The sequence below is a fragment of the Stegostoma tigrinum genome, chromosome 12 (genome assembly GCF_030684315.1).
Source record: "Stegostoma tigrinum isolate sSteTig4 chromosome 12, sSteTig4.hap1, whole genome shotgun sequence".
Classification (NCBI taxonomy): Eukaryota; Metazoa; Chordata; class Chondrichthyes; order Orectolobiformes; family Stegostomatidae; genus Stegostoma; species Stegostoma tigrinum.
This window is the reverse complement of record NC_081365.1, coordinates 29,447,205-29,469,096: the sequence shown is the minus strand read 5'-3', so window position 1 is coordinate 29,469,096 and position 21,892 is coordinate 29,447,205. Positions and strand designations below refer to the sequence as shown.

The 21,892-nt window shown below is 37.2% G+C and overlaps 1 protein-coding gene across 20 annotated transcripts in view; it reads left to right on the top strand.

Annotated features, from left to right (window-relative positions):
* Nucleotides 1-21,892, top strand: part of LOC125457120 (target of Nesh-SH3) — a 313,067-nt gene that overhangs the window by 101,264 nt on the left and 189,911 nt on the right. For 19 of the 20 annotated variants that reach the window (XM_048540869.2, XM_048540866.2, XM_048540863.2 and 16 more), the window contains exons 7-15: nucleotides 2,712-2,775; nucleotides 4,150-4,215; nucleotides 6,381-6,461; nucleotides 8,419-8,475; nucleotides 11,549-11,641; nucleotides 15,904-15,972; nucleotides 17,251-17,325; nucleotides 18,188-18,280; nucleotides 19,249-19,296. In XM_048540869.2, the coding sequence (XP_048396826.2) occupies nucleotides 2,712-2,775; nucleotides 4,150-4,215; nucleotides 6,381-6,461; nucleotides 8,419-8,475; nucleotides 11,549-11,641; nucleotides 15,904-15,972; nucleotides 17,251-17,325; nucleotides 18,188-18,280; nucleotides 19,249-19,296 (646 nt within the window). The remainder of the gene's footprint in view (nucleotides 1-2,711; nucleotides 2,776-4,149; nucleotides 4,216-6,380; nucleotides 6,462-8,418; nucleotides 8,476-11,548; nucleotides 11,642-15,903; nucleotides 15,973-17,250; nucleotides 17,326-18,187; nucleotides 18,281-19,248; nucleotides 19,297-21,892) is intronic. The other variant, XM_048540862.2, reaches the window with a different exon arrangement.

Below are 21,892 nucleotides of genomic sequence, written 5' to 3'. Positions count from 1 at the left end.
GGAGATGACGCAAGAGTAAAATATGTTCAGAGGCAAGTGGACAAGGATGAGAATTTCAGGATAGCAGTGGTCTGAACATTCAGAGCAGCAAGCTTGTTTACTTGACTTTACTTGTACTGTAACTCTCAAATGTTGGGTAACTTTGGTTTGTGCTGCAATGGAAGCTGTGACATCAGTCATCAGACACTGACTTGGTCACCAATTCCACACTGGAAAGGACACACTCAAAGTTCTGTGCAGATCTGTTGAGAGAAAGAGGGCAAAAAATCACCTACGTAGCCATTGATGGGGTGAACCTTCAACCTGTGAATACAAGACTGAGAATCCACAATCTCATTTCATTAGCAAACCATCAAGAGATTGAAAAGTAAACAACTCATCGATCCAGTCTCGTGTCAGAATTCTGCTGCATTTTGTTCCTTCCCAACTCAAAATACATTTGTTTTGTATATTTGTGTGTTTGCTTGTTGTATACATGGGAATTTTGAGAAAGTGGTAGAAAAGACATTGTATACATATTCTTTTAAGCTACATTAGACAGATTGGTAAAATTATGCTCTTTGGTGATTTAATCAAGTATTCATATTTGTGACAACTCCAAAATAATAGAGCTTGGTCTAAAGTTCTAAAATTCAAGATATGGTATCACTTTGTGTGGAACTAAGAAGTAACAAAGGAAGAATAATTATGGGCCATGAAATGGCAGTGATAATATAAATCAGGAAATTAAAGGTGTGTGTAACAAGGATAATTTAGCACTTGTGGGGACATCAATCTACATATAGCCAGAATAAACCTCATTATTACTCATGGTGTGGAGAGTTAATTCTCGGAATTTATGCAATATGGTTTTCTGGAACGACTTGATCAGGAACCAACTAAGGAACAGGCCACTCTGAATCCAGGTCCCTGGGGCTAGGCAGTTGACATTGTGCGTCTCTCATTTTGAGGATGTAGGCTAACTTTAAATACTGCAGGCTTATTTGAAATCCTGCACCTCCTGTTGATGTGTACATGCCCTCATCAGCTATTGTGAACTGAGCACTATAACTATTGCGAATGTGCAAGCAGCATGGAATTCTTTGTGCTGCTTGTGTCACAACCAGTGGGTGTTGGTTTATTAGGATGTCTGTGCCTGTTTCTGAAACTGGAACACTTTTGTTGCCAATTTTTAGGAATGGTAAAACAAAGTTATGAACTTAAATAGCAGAAATATAAAACTAAGACAGTAATTAACATGTACAAAACAGAATGGTTTATACATTGAAGAGAGACATGTTTCAGCTGATTTCCTCGCTTCTAGCCTAATCCAAGCAGATACCTTTGAGTGGAGAGTTTGAAAGTGGTAGGGGTAGAGAACTGTATGCTAATTGTCACTTTAAGTGACAGACTGGTGAAAAACCGTTGCAGAAGCCATATCAAACAGGCTAAGTAAATACAGTAAAGAGACCCATAATGTGGAAGAATTAAAAATACAAGGAAAAGAAGTGTGCGTCACATCCCACTAGGTAGAAGTCAATATCAGTAAAATTTTGTTTTTGATGTACCTTTAAATCACCAGTACTTTCACAAAGTGCCCAACTGCCTTAGTCAGCCGATCGATGACAGAATTCTACCAGCTTGTGGTGGCAGAATGGCAGGTGTTGCGATCAATAAAGTTGTGGGGTCAGATTATCTCCCAGTTGCAACCTTACCACTTGGGCATTTTACCAATGGTCAGACTGAACGTGGAGATACTGTCTCCTGCTGCCAATTTACATAATGAAAGGCCCAATTAGAGCTCAGCTGTTGTTTTTGCTGATGGCCCGACTGGCCCGCTGCCATGTGGGGAGTCTTCCAGATAAATGGAGGGAAGGGACAGTTTAACAAGGAGCTTGCAGGCAGGAATGGTGGTTGTATGGTCTCTGAAAAAGGATTTGTAGCCAACAGTCAGCCTGGTAAAGTTTTCAAATGTTTGTTTACTTGCCTACAAAGTTTTCAAGGACCACAGCAGAGAGTAGCTCTCCTGACTGCTATATTTTTAAAAATTAACCTATTTTTCTAATCAACCCATTCAAAGATATCAGCATCATCATCATCATGCCCCTCTGGAGCAGGTTCGATGTGTTTCTAATCCTATGATTGGGCCAGTGACACCTGGAGACCTTTAATCAAGAGCATCATTGATTGGACTGTGATCCCACAGTTGGCCCATTTGGAGGCCTGTAGTAAATTCCTGATCTAATTGCCCAGGCAGCAAATGCAAGATTTGGATATGTTTAGCCAAGTACCTCATAAAATTTAACCTTAAGTGTTCATGATTAATATTCTGGTGATGAAAATGTAAGTTTTATTGTAAGAAACTTGCTGAAGCATTAGAAGTAATTTTGATACTGCTGAAATATATTTTACAGTTGTTTGCTTTATCACATTTTTAACCTGAATCATTATTTTTCACTTTTTCCCTCCATTTGTATTTTAACCTTAATCTATCTTTTTCACCAGTACTAAGCTTTTCTCCCCCTTCATTTTATTCTTCACTTACTTGTTTTCTTCTCTGATTATAAAAATGTTTTATACACCAAGTTAAAAATTGAAATTTTCAATTTACAGCAAAAAGCAATTGGTTCTTTTCAATGTATTACTTTTATAATTTGTATATCTTGATTTAAAATTGTTCATAAGTTGCACATTGATGAAGACTACTCATAAGAACATTGTATTTCCTTCAGCTACCAGGTAAAACTAATATTATAGGAATAAAAGGCAAAAAGGGTCCAGCTGCATCCTATCCAGGTAAGCTTTTTTACTGTATTAAAACTTGTATGAAAAATAATACTTATAGTTTCTGGTAATAGGGGTGTCTACAATTAATACAATTAAATGACCCATTTCATCAATTTCACAGAGCTAAGTGTTCAAGTTGTAAAATCAAATTGAAAGAAACATTGTTCCCCATTGTCTAATGTTTCAGTTAATGACATAGTTCAGCTTTAAGACACGCTGAGACATATTTTCTGATTGATATTATTCCAGTGAGAACATTTATGCTTTTGGTAACTCTGACATGAGTTGATTCTTGTTGCCCTCAGACTAAAACAAATCATACTTAACTTTCAATTTATGGTGAATCTAGACAGTTGTGAGAGGGAATTGTGATAGTTTATCATTCTTGTTTATTCCATCCTGACTTTTGTAGCTATTGAGGCAAGAAAATGTCAAATCACTCCAAAACAAATCAGTTAAATGTACTCAGTACAGCTTAAACATGGCTGTCAGCCTGAAGAATTGTGCCATGAGCTATTTCAAGTGTTTATAACTTGTTAATACCTATCTATAATGTTATAAATTCCCACAATAGTCCATTCAGAACATTTGCCTGAAGCAGTTGATTAACAGCTAATCAATGTCAGAGAAAAGCCCTAGGTGTCTCAACCTTTCCTTGTAAGAACTTCCCTCTATTCCAGGCAACATCCTGGTAAATCTCCTCTGCACCTTTTCCAACGCTTCCACATCTTTCCTGTAATGAGGCAACCAGAACTGGACGCAATACTCCAGATGCGGCCAAACCATAGCTAACAGTGTCATAAGTATTAAAGGTGAATTCATCTCTTGGCAACTGCTTGTTAAAATATTGGCGACAGGTTTGGCCTTACCTAGGAGGTCATCCAATACAGAGAAATCTTCTGACACACTGGGCTCCCACATGATTAGTGATGAAATTGAGTGCTGTCAAAAACTCATTGTTGCAGGTAGGTGAGCTGCTTGTTATTAAACAATCTGCTTGAATCAGATCAGCTATTAATAGGGTGACTGTAATTTTTGTACCCTTTCACCCAATCTCCCCAGTTTTCAAGACCTAGTTGCTTCCTTATCAGGTACGATATGTGTGAGTCAGATTTCTCATTCAAAACTTCCCGTGCAGAAAGAAAAATGCTGAAGAAAACCTGATAAATATATGACCCTCTGATTGTATTATGGCCTCTGGAATAATTGTTTCCTGAAAACCAGAGAAATCACAGACAATATTGTCTTTCTGACACAACTTACTTACATTTTTAAAGAGGTTCCAAAGTCAAGGACATAAAAGTGAACCAGCAACTGATTTATATAATGACAATGTGTTTGCTGTTGTGATGTATTTCATGGATACTTCCATTATATTTCTAGCACAAAATGGAACAAATTGGATACGATTCCCCAAAAAGCCGACTGTTAATACGCAAGTGGTCTTAGGTAGGTTACAAATCAAAACGATAAGCCTCTTTATAATAACCCATATATTTGGCATAATGAGCTGTTTGGGGAACCTGTGTAATGTAATCATAAACTGTGTCTGTATCAAAATGTGTTTAAATTATTGTTAATCTTTTCTACCTAGTTATTTAAAAAAAATAAAATGTATGTTTAGTGATAGTGGATTGAATGAATTATTTTTTTTGAGGCACTGAAGCATGTGAATATATTACCAAGGATTATACAAAGAGTATTTTGGAATTTGACTTTGTATTAGAGCAACTGAAACCACAAACCTATTACTACTGAAACCATGTGACCTGAACTTTTAATTGCATATTATGAAGTTTGTGATTCAGGTTTATTTGCAAGTTTGTATGGAACATACAGTATGACAACTTTCCCCAAATCACTTATAAACCTCTTTATTGATGTTGTAACCAGGCAAATATTGTCTATTCAGTCTTATTTGTGTTTTTGGTTACCTAATATCTATAGAGCTATGATCATTGGCTCATCATTACAATCATTTGTTGTTTGTTTAATGGGCTGGAGAATATTGTAGTCACATCAGCATCACAAGCTTTCCTGCTGGGAGCTTGGATTTAAGAAATTTAAGATGAAGATTGCAAATGAAAATGCAGATACCCTGCAGAATCATGAATGAATCAGATCTTGTTCTGCATAGATTTTTGTAAATCAGGCTGTGCATCTCAAGGAACCCAATGTCTAGATTGAGAACAGGAAGATGAATATTTATATTCACCTTGAGAGTTGGCAACATTATCTAATCCCATTGCAAAACTAATGCTGCAATTGAAGTGCGGGAGATCAGACTGTAGGATATGTGATCCAGTTGCAATATCTATCCACCTTGACTGTCTGTGGAAGACCTATGTTTGAGCTCATGGCCTAACTGGCCTGTATAGTAGTAACCTAGAGCGATGCTGTTAATAATAGGAATTTCTTTGGAAACCTAGTTGAGTGTCCATTGAGATGACCACTACTTGTGCCTTTAGTTTTCCAGTCTTGACAGTGAGTTGAATATTGTCAGGCTATAGGCACTGCTCCCAGCAGTTACTAATGCTTCTGCTGTTGCCATTGATACAGTACAGACTACTCTCTTCATTTGCCTCATTTTTACTTGACAAATAGGATGATGATACAAAGAATCACTTCTCTTTCCACTCTATTGCAGACCTTCTGAAAAGAGATGTTAGGCTTGATGCACTAACTCTGGACTGAGTTTTTCCAAAAGTCAGGAACCCAGCCACCAGGACCAAAAGGTGGCCCCAAGCTTATGCAGGCCAAATGCATGACCCTGGGTGGGATGATACCCGTGCAACCAATGGAGAAGTGCCAACTTCTGGGAGTGCACAGAAAGGGAAAGGGCACCTCCATGTTGAGGAACTTTTGAAGGCCAAGCATTGCTTTGGGACTGTGCAGGAATCAGGCATGCAGGGCTTGGATTTCAGAGAGGTTAACTGTCCAGCTGTGCTTTTTTTATAACAATCTGGGTGGTGCGCCTTGAGCTACAGAATGGCCACATAGGAATACCTTCCACACAACCAAGAATCCATGGGTTATTACTGTTAGATTAAAGAGTAAATCAAAAAAAAATTAACACAAGCGACTGAACGTAACAAATAACAATTGCATCATGGGAGTTAAATGTTAATGATATATTTCTGCACCACACTATAAATTCTATAAGGATCTGTAAGTAATTTAGCACAAGATAGAACTTGCAGCACAGAAAAAGATCATTCAACCCTGTGGTCTCTGCCGGTGCTTATGCTGCTTAGAAAGCTTCTCCCATCCTATTAACTTCTAGACACAGTATTAAAGCTTATTCTTAGTTTGAATAAACCAAAGTGCACTAGCAGTTTAAAAGTATCAAAGAATACCTTTTTGTAAGTTGAATTTTTCCGTTATGTTTGAGTTATTTGGTGTTTTGTTTATAACAACCGTAATTGATTCAAGAACTCTAAAACTTGCATTGAAGTATATAGCATTCATTTAAAAAAAAAACATCTGAGGCAACATTAAATATTGAGCATTTGGGCATAATGAGGTAACTGAAATTGTGGCACCCTTACCTCCACTGCCCACAAATGAAGTGCATTAAATTTATTTCTGATTACATTCTTCAATAACTCTTTCAGGTGGCCAGTCAGCTTCCGACAGTGCACATGACCATTCTACTAGTAGGTCATCACCAAAAACTAACTTACCAAGTAAACCAGGTAAGGTGTTGTACAGTTTTTCAGTGAACTTGTAAAATAGGAATTTTTTCCCCTTTATTCACTTATGGGATGGGTGTCACTAGAAAAGCCTGCATTTATTGATATCCCTAATTCAATAATTTTCCAAATCATTTCTATGGGCCAGGAGTCCCATGTGGAATACCAGATCTGAAACATCATGCGTCTCATTTGGAGAATATTGTCATTCATTTGGATTGTTTTTGGTCATATTATTTGCTGTCCGTCTTTTGCATTGTTCCTTCAACTAGGGTGTTTACAAGATGGCAATGAATCTTTCTGATCCAGAACCCTTTTTCTCGCAGTTTTAGAATTAATGGATATTGAGTAGGTCAGGGACAGATGGGTTAACGTGTGGGGCTTTGAAATTAACAAAACCAGGAACTCAGGCACAACATATTGACTGTTTTAAGAGCTGGTTTGAGGTAAGTACCTAACCTGCTCTCGAGTGGTGGATACAGAATTTAAATATTCCATGTACCTTAATTTTTTTTCAACTATTTTAATTTATTGACTGCGTGCTTGGTGTCCCAGGGCTCAAAACAAAAGTGATATTTAATTCACGTGATCCGGCTGTTGCTCACCAGCTGGAGACCAAACGTGGGCCATGTGTAGCCAACTTTGGAGAAAGCTCTTTGTATTGAGGGGCTGGCAGCAAGTCTTTGCTGGGATCAAGGAGTCAAGTGGTGGAAATCCTGAACCTAGTAGATGCCAGCTAATCAAATCAAAGTATGGTAGCTGGCCATTGTCGGCCCCATCAATTAGGATGATGACTGCAGTGGGCAATGCACATGTCTGAGGGAACGGAAGGTGGGGATCATAGATGAACTGAGTAGAGTTGGCAGGGAGCAGGCCTTAATGGACCTACCCTCAAGCCCTATTCCCAGGTGCTGATTGTTTTGAATGAGGATCCTTCCCAAACCCTACCCCTCGGGTATTCTGCATCATGAATTGTCATACTGGTTGAGCACCAGCCGAGATTGGATGAAGTCCTTAAGCATGCATCATTTGCCCACTCAAGGGTCTCAACTGCTATTGGGTGCAAGAAGGCCATCCATGAATCTTCTAGCCTGGATTTGGTTAGGGCAGAGGTCGGAAGGTGGCTGAGGCCACGTCTGCCTGACTGAATAGCCTGACCTTTGAGATAATAGGAACTGCAGATGCTGGAGAATCCGAAATAACAAGGTGTAGAGCTGGATGAACGCAGCAGGCCAAGCAGCATCATAGGAGCAGGAAGGCTGTCGTTTTGGGCCTAGACCCTTGGTCAGCCTTCCTGCTCCTATGATGCTGCTTGGCCTGCTGTATTCATCCAGCTCTACACCTTGTTAGCCTGGCCTTTGAAGCAGGTTCAAAAGGGCTTAAATTCTACCCCACGATGCCAAAGAGGAGCTGGATCCAGCGAATGAATTGCTTCCTCGAGCTGAGAGTTAGGAGGAACAGAAAGCTTTCCGACAGTATATTCCCTGCCCAAAATTGGAGCCATTCCTCTCTTGATCTGCTGGATCTCCCCTCAGATGTAATGATCCTCCACCCGTACATCCTGATTCTCCCAATCTTGTTCCCATGTTCGCATGTCCAAGTTTGCATCTACTATCTCCCTCAAGCTAAACAACTCTCTGAACTTTATGTCCATGATCCCTCCCTGTCCCTGTTCCCCAGCTGAGGTGTTATAGCTGGTACAGCTTTCCAACCTGAGCTTCTGAGCCTGGTTGGCTGCAGGCCACAGAGGAGAATTCCTTTTTGAAGTGAGTTTGTCCAGTTGTATCATCTTAACCTGCTGAATTATCTGCCTGTGCAGTTTACCTAGCTGCTATGATCCCTTCCGCCGTGTCCACCTCGCCATAAATTATATAAGACAAATAGGTCACCAGAAATATTTTTATTAAAACTTTCTTTCACAGTTGCAGATTACTTATTATACTCATGTTGTTTGCTGCAGACAGAGCTTCTGATCAGTTGCATGGCAAGGAAGAAATAAATAAATTAAAAAGTAAAGGTAAGTAGCATGGAGGAAAAAGAAATTGCAGCACTGTATGTATGCCTCAGGAGCTAGCAAGTTGATTATAATACATAGAGTAAATTTATGAGTCTGTACTGTAAAATAGAGTCTTGCCTGCCAGGAACATATGTTGGGAATTTAGCCATGAAACCCATTCAGTATTATAGTCATGATATAAATGCACCAAAGCTATGACAGGGGAATAAGTCCAAATTTCCAAAAAGTATCAATGTTGAGATAGCAGAATACTGAAATTGCCATCAATATGACAGCCTGTCTTGAAGCGTGTGTTTCAGAAATGGAAATGAAAATGTCATTGTGGAGCAAAAATGCAGTTCAAAGACTGGACTTTGGCAATGGTGCCAAGGAAGAAAATTGACATTTCATCTGACCTAACCTATAAATAAATTGTCAAGAGTGCTAAAATGTTGTCATCACATGTAAAATAAACAAGTTCCATTCCCTTGCTCAATCCTAACCTGTACAAGAAAGTGTAACGGGAGTGTTAGCTTGTACGACTTAAAATTAACCAAACTGAGAAAATTGCCCAGATAATTGACACACCTTATTAGGATTTTGTCCTTTTTGCTATTAAGTATTGAGACAATCTCAATTCAATGCCTAAATAATATCAGCCAGGAGAACACTTACCAGGTCTTTCTAAGCAGTATAAATTTCTCATATTGGTTAGCTTATGCCACTGTTGAGTAATGAACACTAAAGTAACTCAAACAATTGGACTTTCCTACGGTAGTTTGTAGTATATGTTATTATTTGCAAACTTTGAATCGAAAGTGGAGGAAGGATAGATTTTAGTATTCCCTTCTGTGAAGGTGACTAGTTTTTGTTAAGAAAATGGAAGGAAGTCAGTTGGAACAGTATACTTCAAGACATCCTTTCTAAGAAAGCATGTCACTTAAGCTCAATAACTTGATCAGCTACTTAGCGAGTAAATTGCTGAATGTTTACAAAATGGAGTGTAGCGAACTAGAGAATACGGTGATTAGGGGCCACAAGCAGGTTGAGTTCTGAAGAAGACCTATCATTCCAGCAGAAGGGCAAAGTTAATTTTGGTGAAGCTTCCAGGCTGAGAGACTTGGAAAGAAATCTTAGGGTTGTTGGAGCTGGGAAAAAAATCTCTGGACCGTCAGAACTTAAAACAGGTCTCAAGCTGTTTCAGCAGACCATAGTGAGGGCTGGAAAATATCACAGAGTCATAGAAACATAGAAAGTAAAAGTAGGACCATGCCATTTGGCTGTTCAAGTCTGTGCCACTATTCAGTATATGTTCATCTCTCATCATCCAACTTGGTACTCTGTTCCCCATGCACTTTGACGCCTGTAAGCTTAAGAACTGTACTGAATTCCTTCTTGAAAACATTGTGTTTTGATCTTATCTACTTTTCTATGGCAGAGAATTCCACAGGCTAACCACTCTCTCAGGTGAAGAAATTTCTCCTCATGCCAGTCCTAAATATCTAACCCTGTATCCGTAAACTGTGATCCCTAGGTCAGGACTCCCCATTCATTGGAAATATCCTTCCTGAATTGACCCGGTATAGTTCTGTTAAAATTTTATAGGTCTCTGAGACCGTCAACAGTGTTCTTCTGAACTTCCCTGAATATAGTCTTCATCAATCTAATCTCTTTATACATCAGTGTGTGTCAAAGTAAAATATAATTAGGTCTTGAAGGACATTTTTAGACAAAACAAAAATTCCTTCAACACTTTTTTTTTACAGGGGTGCAAGATGTGATGGAAGTTTATAATATCACTATTACTGGGGAACATTACTTCAAAAGTGGAGGAAAAATGATTTTAGATTTCAGTTTTGTGAAAGTGGATCCCTTTTTTATGAAAAGAAAGGATTAGAAAATAATTTGAAATGGTGAACTAAAGACAGCCTTCCCAAGAAATTGTGCACAGCTAAATGATGTGATCAGCTCAATGGACAGTTAACAAGGTTGAATTTTATCACATACAAAAACAAATGGTCAGGGCTCACAGCAGTTGGAATTCTGAAGAAGATAAGTCCTACAAGTGGATCGGCTGATTTGAGTTGACAGAACTGTCCAGAGGTTGAGAGTTGTCAGGAAATCTTCAAGTCATCAGAGCTTGAAAGAAGTCTCCAGGATATCAGTGCTGAAAAGAAGTCCTAAGTTGTTTCAGTAGTCGCAAGATGAGGACAACAAAGAGTCAATGAGTTAAGGAGACAGTAAGAACTGCAGATGCTGGAGAATCTGAGATAACAAGGCGTAGAGCTGCATGAACGCAGCAGGCCAAGCAGCATCCAAGGTGAAGGAAAGCTGACGTTTCGGGCCTAGACCCCATTTCTGAAGAATGGTCTAGGCTCGAAACGCCAGCTTTCATCCAGCTCTACACCTTGTTATCTCAGTCAATGAGTTAATCTGTTCTTAAGCGTCGCTGGGAGAGAACTGAGAGAATCTTATTTGGCAAATGTGCAGATAGTCTTGAGAAAGAAATCTTAAACTGAAGATGCTTTTCTGTGGTTAAGTATCTGAAAAGCTCAGTGCTGGTTTTAGGGTTGGATCTTTATTTTTGAGGTTTGTGTTAACACCTTTCTGAAGTGTCATATGTATAAAAGTTGTCCTCATCTTGCGACTACTGAAACAACTTAGGACTTCTTTTCAGCACTGAAAGGTCACTGGACCCAAAACAAATACCACCACACCTATGACTCTCCAGTAATTTATGTTTTGGATTTTCAGTATCTATGGTTTTTTTTGTTTTAATTTACCTCCCTTGTATCCTTGTCCAGAAATTTCTGTTTGTGTCATATTATAAGTTTTTTTTTATTTCCTTCTATGTAATAAACTTAGTTTTTATTTGTTAAAGTACATTATTCTGCCAATGTGAATGTGTCTGATGTCTGACTGACCACTATGATAATACAAATTACAAAAATAAAACTTCTTATCTATCAAGTAAGACTTCAAATGGGATCTGACTTGTCCAGTGTTACCATTAGGTGGGATCTTAGTAATGTGACTTTCAAGCATAACATTTTTGCTTTTGGAATTTCTCAAATAATTGTGTAATACTTCGCAGGGACTTCCAACACTGTTACTAAACCATCATTGAAAAGTGGCAAGATGAGGAACGCAAAAGAAAAATCAAAAGTGAAGCCACTGACAACAAAAGGTAATAATCTTGCCTCTCAATACTCTGAATATCCTGAATACATAGCTAATAGAAGCTTGTTGTTTATCAATCATGAATTTCTAAAATTGGATTTCTTTACTCCACACTATTAGAATCATTTTTGACATATGTCCTTTTTATATTCCTATCAAAATGTACTACCTCACAATAAGGTCTAATAAAATTCATTTTCCAATTATATGCCCATTCAACAAATGTAGAACTTTAGTTCCTGTGTCAAAATCATTTATGCAAATAGTGTACAATAGACTGTTAGCAAGACTCATCAATGCTTTTTATTCCCTGGCAGTATAAATTACTATCCTTAACCCCTTTTTTTTGTTCTATTTTGCAGCCAACTTTGTAGTCCATTCAACTACTTATCCCTTAAATCCACTTGTTCTTTGTCTATTATGCAGTAATTTATCAAAGGCTGTTTGAAAATACAAAACTATGACTCAACTGCCTTTTCTTGGTAAATCTTTCTATTGCTACTTCAAATAACTCAACACATTTGGTCAGGCATGCCAAAGCCCTTTGAAATCTGTGCTGACTGCTCTTTACGATATCTTCAGATTCTCTGTATTTTACTATTGCTTTGAGTAAATACTCCATTGTTTTTCCAGCACTGATGTTAACTTAAGTCTGTACTTCTGTTGGGTCTATTCTATTTCCATTTAAATGTAACATCATGTTAACTGTCTGCCAGTCCTCTGACACTAAATTCCCTGATTGGCTTTGGCTTTGATAAGCTTTCAGCATAATGCCACTTCCTAATTCCTTTCAATATGAATGGATGAGAAAACATGAGCTTTATATTTGTTTGTTTTCTCAATTATCTTCAGCTATATCTTTGTATCTGTTTTGATTTCTTCTACAGTTGTCATGTGAGCCTTGCTTGTGTCCTAACGTATTTACATAAAGCAACGAGTTTATATTTCTATAGTTTCACTGCCTTTAACATTTTCAGTTTATCTTGTAAATCTCATTGTAGCTAAAACAATTTGTAAATATTTTTCAGCTGCTGTTGTTTGCCATTGCTTGCCAATATTTATATTCCAGTTTACCTTTTCTAGTTTAATTATCTTTGCTCAAAATTAATCCCACCTCCATGACATGACTTTGTCTTGTACATGTCTTTCTCAATCTTAACTTGAAATTTTGATTACATTGTATTACCTTGAGATTCCTACATACATACCAAATTGCTGTAGGACATTTTCTACCTTGACTGACTGGCCACTAATACCACATAATTTGCTTTGTATTTCAGAAACTAATTTTGAATGTAATTAAGTCATCTTCAACCTTAATACGAAATTTATCATATAAATGATTACTCTTCCCAAGAGGACTCTTTATTACAAGATTATTAATTAACTTTTCCTCCATTGAAGAATATTACATTGAAATAATATTCCCTGTTCGCTTATTTTAAATTCTTGGAAGTCTTACTGCAAATTCAATTTGCTTAGGCTCCATGACCTTGTGTATTATTTAAATGTGCCTCAAATCTATTGATTTATACGATCTTATAGTACAACTGTTAGGAATATGTTTACTATTTTAAGCATTTCTGATCTTTTAAAGCCACTATTCCTGCATTGGATATTGATACATGCATACAGTGGGGAATATTCCTGTGCACTTTCACTTAGGGACCGGTCCAATCTGGGAATAAAGCAAATAAGGAATCAAGAACAGTTGAGCACAAGCCATATTCACATTTGTTCCTTATTTCGCTAATCTATGGATCACTGAACGTATCTCAGTGAAGGTCTGCCTCCAGGTTTTTAAAAAAAACATACCCACACTACTTCACTGTTTGGAAACAGATAAAAATATCTTTGTTGCTTGCCCTCAACTTTCTTGGCTTAAAATTTATATCTGCTTATATCTGAGTTTTTATATCTGATATGTTCATTTTTCTTCCTCCTCATTTAGTAATATAATTGGAAATTATGCATGTTTGTTTTGGATTTTCTTGTCAGCAGTACAAGTCATCATGCTTGAAAATTTAAAAGCTTCAGCAATTATAAATTAAACCTGCTGCTCGTAATGGTCTGATAGGGAGATAATTTGAAATTTCAACTTTATAAGCTTTTGACTTTCCTTGGATTCCATGGATTTCCAGCCGTGTATCTAAGCTTTTAGATTTTAGCATATGTTATAGTTATGGAAGGAAATTTGAGTATAAATGGGCATCAGCAAAATGGGTGCATCAGTGACTGTGTAACTTCGGGTACAGCTTTCTAGTTATTACTTCACAAGTAATTCAACCCAATGTTTTGTATGGTCAATATACCTTTATTTTAATCTCAAAGTCTTTATGAAATCATAGTTGGTAAACTCTACAAACAGAACTAGAGTGGGTTGTGTGGCAGGATTCTACTTGTTACAACTAAAGCAGAGAATTCCATTGACTCTCAACCTTCCAAGTGAAGAAATTCCTCGTTTTATCACAGGCCTAAATGACCTGTCCCTCATTCCGAGATTGTGTAACCTAAACTTCAGAGAATCATGTCTCAGCCTTTTTAACTTTCCTTCAAACGGAATTCCCTCCATTCCCTTGGGATTAGGTTGGTGAACTTTGTAGCTCTCCCTGTGTTGCAGATACATCTTTCCATAGATCATAAGACCAAAACAACATGTAATATTCCAGATGTGGTCTCAGCAAGACTCTGTAATTACAGTAAGGGTTCTAAGTTGCTCTTCTCAAATTCTGTTGTAATATAGACTGACGTAGTTGAGTGCTGTGCCTGCGTGTTGACCATCTGTAACTTTCATCAAACTACATTGGCTAAATGGCTGAACCCCGTCAGGAAATCCATTCAGTGTCTCAAGTGAAATGTAAATGAATGCTCCTTATAAGAGCTGTCTGAGTACAGATCAACTAAACGTTTCTACGTTTTTCACTTCATATACTAGATGACATGGGGGAAATGGTTTTTTTTGAAGCAGTATACAAGAATAAAGAAACCATCAATAAATGCTAATGGACTTGTAATTCCTTAGATTAGGTTATAACATTCAAATCAAGCCAAACTAGTTGGTAATTTACATAACACACATACTGTCGAGTTGAATAGTGGCTTTGTTCAGTTCTGGATTTGTTTCTGAACTAATTGATTTCCATTGCTTTGGAAAATGTTTTGCAAAGTGTTGCTGCAGATAATGGTTAAGCAGCGGTGCAAAACTGACAGAAATTCTTTCAATTTTCTCGTCAAATTTATCTGCCAGTTTCTTCAAGACATACTTTATCCCTTTGCTGGGATATGGTTTAATAGATGCTGTTTGTTGTGTGTTATTTGTGTGATCATTTAAGCTATTGTACCAATGCTATTACAGCTGAGTCAGGCCCTGTCCCAACTATACCTAACATATCTACATATCAAAACAGCAGCTAAATACAAAGGAGAAATTTAAACCCTGATCTGTTCCTGGTTGATTAGCTAATGCTGCATCTAGTTATTTACACAGTCACTCGGAGTAATAAATTGGCACTTGATTTAGCTAATTTAGCAGCTGCAGCTCCCTACATTCATCATTGTCCAATTTTTGGCAGGAGCTTTAAACAGTCATTGGGTTCTTCATTTGCATTTGTAAGGCTCAAGCCCATTTATTATGTGAATAATGATGATTTACCTTACTATTTGATCAAATCATTCAAGTACATTTTGAGTGTGGATCTCAAGAGTAGCAACAGCTATCTGGTCAGATTCTTGTGTACATGTACTGTGTGGATATCTATTACCTATAATTGAGGGATTCTGTCAGTACAAAGCGACATGTATACGTTATGAAGTGCAACACAAATTGTTAAAATCTGGCTGCAAATAACATTTAGATCAACTAGTAAATACAAAATCTATTACATGAAATTCAATGGCACTTTGCAAAATGTAGCTCATTGATTTTTTTTGGCATTTATTTTGCTTCCATGAAATTTTAGCAAGTTATTTTACTTATTGAAAATATTTTTTGTTGTCAAACCATCCTATCCCTACAATTCTCCTGTATGTTGGTCCTGAAAATTTGTGGATGTTTACTAGTGTTCTGTTGTAATGTCTCGAGATGACTGCTTAACACCTGGATACAAGGTTTCCACCTTTTTTTGGTGGTGAGGGTTGGAGGTATAATTTTCAGAATCTTCTCCTGGAATGAAACATGAAGACAAACCTCCACTGAATTTCAAGGCTAATCTAATTTTAAGGAAGTTGGAATCTGGCATTATTTTTAATACCAACCTATTTTAATTACAGCATCCAAGCTGCCATCATCTGTCAGCCCGTCCTTCCCATCAAAACCTGTGCCTAAATCTGGTCCAGCAGGCAAGTTCAGAAGTATTTTTCAAATAATTAACATAGGAATATATTTCATCAGGATTATTGCTCAAAGTATGGTAGGCATAATGCTGGTAATTTATAAACATACGTATGTGCAATGCAGAAAAAAGTGAAATTCTGAAGAATTGCTTCCAAGTATTTTGAGTAGACCTTTGTAACTTGATGGAACTTGCCTTTACAACTTCAGATTATAAATTGGTGCTTAAAAGTAGTTTGAGTGATTTTCCTCTTGGGTAAAAACTTGTTCAGTTTACAGAAACATATTTTAAGCACAGATCTATGTAACAGAACAATTATTTGTGTCCCTCTTTTACATCTTTTCACTAATTTTCAAGTAGAATTGTACAACTTATTTGCCTTCTTTAATAGGTGCAGTGAGAAATTTAGATCCTCCTAACCTTTGGCTGCCTAGTGTAGAGTTCATGCAAATGATTATCCAATTACTTTTGGATACTGCTGAAAAAGATTAATCATTGTCTTGACATGAAGTTTATTAACTTGCCAGAACATTAGAATTGATTGTATTAATTGAGTGAACTGATGCCATTTTTTAAAAAATGACCGAAAATGTTTAAAAATAAGAATTGTTTGCTTGCATCTTTTCAGTAAATCAAACACATGGCAACTTGATGCTTGCATGAAATATATCATGTAGTCAGTACTCAACACAACTCAGCTGAACGTGTCTACTGTTTCTTTATTGTCATGAAACCGTATCTGACTTTTTTATCTCTGTTTTGACAATGTCGCTGAAAATAGCTAACAAAGCAAATATTCCCTGGCCTATTCTTTCTTTGGATTCATTTTCCAATGTGCTTGTGGTATTATTTTGGAAATGTGCTTTGTAACTAGTCCATCAGTGATGTTTGCATGAAATGTATTTTCTGTCAATTATCAAACTTGTATTAAACATATTGTTCAGTTACAATATTCACCACTCACCAAAGGAAGAGGGAAATGTAATCTCACCTGCAGATATCTGTATTTCGCTATGTAGGGTTGCATAGCTTTATACAGTAACGTGGTGTGTATGCAATATAAATTTCTCTTGTTGGCATTGTGTTTTATGGTTGGAGTGCCATAATTTCTTTGATAACATCCAGAGGTTCTGCCTGACTTGTTATGGCCAAATAATGAGAATTTGCATCTGTTACTGTCAGGCTTAAGTTATCACACGTGGAGGAGCCATCAGTATTCTAACATTGTGGCTTCATTTAGTGTCTTGGATAATTTTATACCTCTTTTCTCTGAAAAACATTGCAGAAATTCAGAAACCAGTTTTCCTCACTCCAAGCCCCCCTTCTCAACTTGATACCACGGATAAGCAGCAATCTACAGGTAGATTCAATTACTGAAAAGCTGGAGTGTTATTTCATTAGTGATATGTACTTTAATGCCTATAAATGTATCAAAGTTTGCTTATTTTGCATGACTGAGGCTTTAGATGTAACACTGAATTTGGAAGTATAAATCTTAATGCTTCATACTTATTGCTTTATAAAACAATTGATCAAGTTTTTTTAAGCTACATTCTTTGGTTTATAAAATGGTCTTCGCATAATTTAGATGCATTATTTTCCAAATATTTTGAGCGGACACAATGAACCCTGTTTTCAACTCATGGCCGTGGCTGAGAAGATGGATGAGGTAATTTGCATTAAGATTTTTCCGAATGCTATTTGGATTGACTCCAGGAAGTGTGAGAGAATGATCTAGTATGGATTCTTTATCCTCTACTACTCCTCCCTATGTGGGTGTTTGCTGACCCGTGCCTATCATTTCCTTGGAAAATCAATGCAGATCAGAACTTCAGCAATAAGGAGGATCACACATTTGGACGCGCATCCTCTGTCCTATATGATGCTTTAAAGGATTTCCATCCAAAAGACTTCTGTCCATTTTAAGCAATTCTAGCTGTTCACTTGCTTGAACTGTATTTGGACTCTCAGATCACAATACAATAAATGGACTTACATTTGGAATCTTTAAGCATCTATCCTGCTTAGTAAACAGCAGGATGCTCTATGAATTGACCTGTGTGCTAATATTGCACTTGTCAGTACATAGTGTTTTGTATGTTGAAATGCAAATTAGATTCCTCTTCCAGTTAACTTATGATAAATTCTTTTTCCAATGATGTCAGTTTCTCTCTGCTTGACCAGCAAACTGTTTCAATGTATTTTTCTAAAATGCATTACAGAACCTGTGACAACACCACCTTCTACCACTTTGCCATTCACTGTATTAAGTACAACTTCTGGTCATACTGCTGTGGACAAGCAGCATCTCCCAGGTAGTTCTGATAATAACTTTCTGGAAAAGATGTGATTGTGTGTGGTGATGAATTATTTCTGATCTGTTCCAAATCAATTTGCAACATCTTGTGTGTATTTTCATTTTTTTTGTTTCAGCTGGTGAAATTACATTTTAATGCAGTAGTCATATGAGTGTATATTTTAAAGCCTTGAGAGGTTACTGTAGGCATTCTGTCAATCAGCGAGGCACAAAAATATCATGCAATTGAAATACTTTCATTTTTGTCAAATTCCTCTCTGGAAAAATAGACATTTTCTCTATCTGTCCTTCGATAAATTTGAGTTGATAATCTTAGTATGAAATTTCCTACCAGCATGTTCTGAAATCTGATTATTTAAACTTTAGTTTGTGAGAACTTAATATTGGAACTGGGAGACTGTGAACCTTGAACAAACACAGAACTTATTTTTTGCAAAGGTCAGTGACAGCCAATCACAGTTTGACCGCCATATTCTTGATCTCATGACTGCACATGTAGCTGCTCAACAACAAGAACTGAAATTGTTGGAGAAACTTGGCAGGTCTCTCAGCATTTGTGGAGAGAAAGCAAAGTTAGCATTTAGGGTCCAGTGACTCTTCCCTCTAATCTCACCCTTCAGCTTTTGTTGTGTAGGATGCCAAATAAAGAATGGGTTTAAGTGTGTGGACTTACTGTTTTGGATTCATTGTCATATTTGAATCAATGCCTTTTCCTTTTAAACGTGGTTAATTAATCGTATTAGTGCTAAGGTTTAATGCCTATTTACTAAATTAATTGCTTAGAATATAACTTATTTCTGGCCAACCTAATTTTGATGTGATGTATATTTGTTATATTATGACTTCTTATTGTACTAAATTTGCTATGTTAGTTTACTTAATTTGTGGAAGTTATTTGTTTTCTCCTGATGTATCATGCAGCAACCCAAGTAAAATCCGTCAACAGTTAATTTTTATTCACTTCAGGCACGACATCTGCTTTAGATCCTGTGGAAACCCAGAAGTTCTCAGGTAGTTGTAAAAAGAGCTAATGTGGATGAGAGTTTTTTTTCTTAATTGCAGCAAAATGCATGTTGTATTTATCAACAACTGTCATTGGTAATGCTTTTGCATCTTCTAAGGATTTGGATATTATTAACTAATGTGGTGCATGTCCAGTACACAATATATAAAATATGCTTTTACAGAGCAAGTCAACTTGTCATTGGCTGCCAAGAGTTAATTGAATGCACTGTTATGGAATCAATAAATGTTATGATTGTCTCGTTATTTAATCGGTGCGCTTGCATGAAGCGTATTACATGGACACTAAAATCTTGCATGTAACTAAGTCAAAGTCAACAGATTTGGTGAAATACCACAAAGTATTATATTTTTGGTTCATTTTCACTTCCACAATATAAACCTATTCCTCCTACTTTTTATTTGGTTGTATCTTTCTGTATATGTCTGCATACAATGACTGGCTCACCAAAAGGGAAGATGTGTGGTCTGTGTCCACGCTAAAGGCAGTGGTGTTTAAATGTGTCCATCCATGATATAAGATGGCACATCTATTAGCCTGTCCATTTATTCATCTCGTTTTCCATAAGAAAAGTATTTTCTATTATCTCTTTCCTTCCTAATACAGTTCAAGCATTGCAACATGGAGATTCACAGTTCATACTTACTTCCTACAAGTGTTTACACAGTGATACCTAAACATGCCATTGAAGGAAGATAGGAAGAAAAGGTGAGCTGGTCCATCAAGCCTGCCCCAACTTGAATCAATAGGGGGATCCCAGGACCAGAAAGAAGGAAAATATGGCAAGGATTTTTTTTCTCCAATGGAAACTGATCTGGACAATTACATTGACCAAGCGTTATTTATCAAGACATTTACCTTCATGCTGTGACCTTTGTCCCATATCAGGCACCAGTGTGCATATCATTACCTCTGAGGAAGGAGAGCCTACCTATCATTTCCATTCTTCTATTCTTATATAACTTTAAACATTGTCCTTTTGGTCCTCCACAATATAAAACTGTCATTGAGGATTCCAAGAAAACATGATGTCAATGGAAATTCAGAATTCTCCATATGAAACAAAAACAAAATACTGTGGATACCGTAAATCTAAAATAAAGCAAAAAGTACTTTAGGAAGCTCAACAGTTCTGGCAGCATTTGTGGGGAGAGAAACAGAGGTGACATTTTGAGTCCCACATAACGTTTTGGAACTTAGGTTGGTGCCAGACGTACTGAGTTTTTCCAGTGCGTTCTGTTTTATTTTAACAAGAGTCTTTGTGCGCGGAACAGTTGTCATCACTATCCTTCTGTACGGAAATGAGACCGGGACTGTGTTTCACACGCAAGAATACTGTAGATATTCCTTCAGCAGTACCTCTGCAACATCAATGGAAGAGCTGTCAAACCAATACCAATGTCCACGTGGGTAAAAGTCATTTCCCCTGCACTTTCTTACTTACTTGATTATAAAATGGCCAAAGCTTCAAGAAAGAACAAAGAGGGCATAGACTGAAGCTCTCCTTGGAACCTGGTAACATTGATACCAATAATGGGGAGGAGCTTTTTCTGGTTACTAGCGACAACCTATCCATCAAATTGCCAGAGTTGAAGTTCTAATGCCTCAGTGGTGATAGAGTGAAAGAAAAGGACAGAAAAAGAAACAAATCCTACACTTTGGAACCTAATATCTTGTGAGATATTCTGCCCATGTGGACAAAGACCAATGGATTGAAAATTAGCTGTTGTCAAATGCAGAAATGTGATCTTCAGTAAATGTTCTGCTCAAAATGATGGATAGCTGATAATGAAATCTCCCTTGCTCCAGAGTACTTAGACAAGGTCTTTAAGCCTGCATCAGTATCTGAGCCTCCTCAAGCTAAGAATCATTCTTGTAATTTCCACTGATCCCTTTTTGAAGATCACTGTTTCATTAATGATGTGGTGATACCAAGTGTGGACGTAGTACTTTTAAAATCCTCTCTGACCAACGACGAATATAGTGATAGATGTTTTGTGCTCCTGAGATGCTGCTGGGCCTGCTGTGTTCATCCAGCCTCACATTTTATTATTATAGTGATAGATGTTGTATCTTTGATTTTATGCTGAATGGTTTAATTAATATACCACAATATCCCCTGAACACAATAACGCTTAACCTTTTTCTGTCTGAAACTCATTCAGCTGTGTTTTCTGCAAATAATAGGAACCTAGAAAGCAAGTGCAGAACTAGACCATTCAGCTCCTCAAGCGGGTTCTGCCATTCAACTGGACTGAGGTCAAACTTCTCAATGCCATCTTCCTGCATTAACCCCATATCCATTGACATCTTTTAAGGGCTAGAAATCTATAACTTTAGCTTGCGTGCAATCATTGATTTGAGCCTTTACTACCCTCTAGGGCAGAAAATTTCAACGATTCAAAGGAATATCCCCCATCTTTGGAGTCCTTTTATTCTGAGACCCTGTGCCTATCCTGTTGCACCCTGTAAAGATTTGTACACTGCAACGAGATTTCCTCTCTTCTAAATGCTGAAGACTATTAGAACCAACTCCTCAGTCTGTCCACAAAGGACAAGTTCACAATGCCAGGGACTGAACCTTCA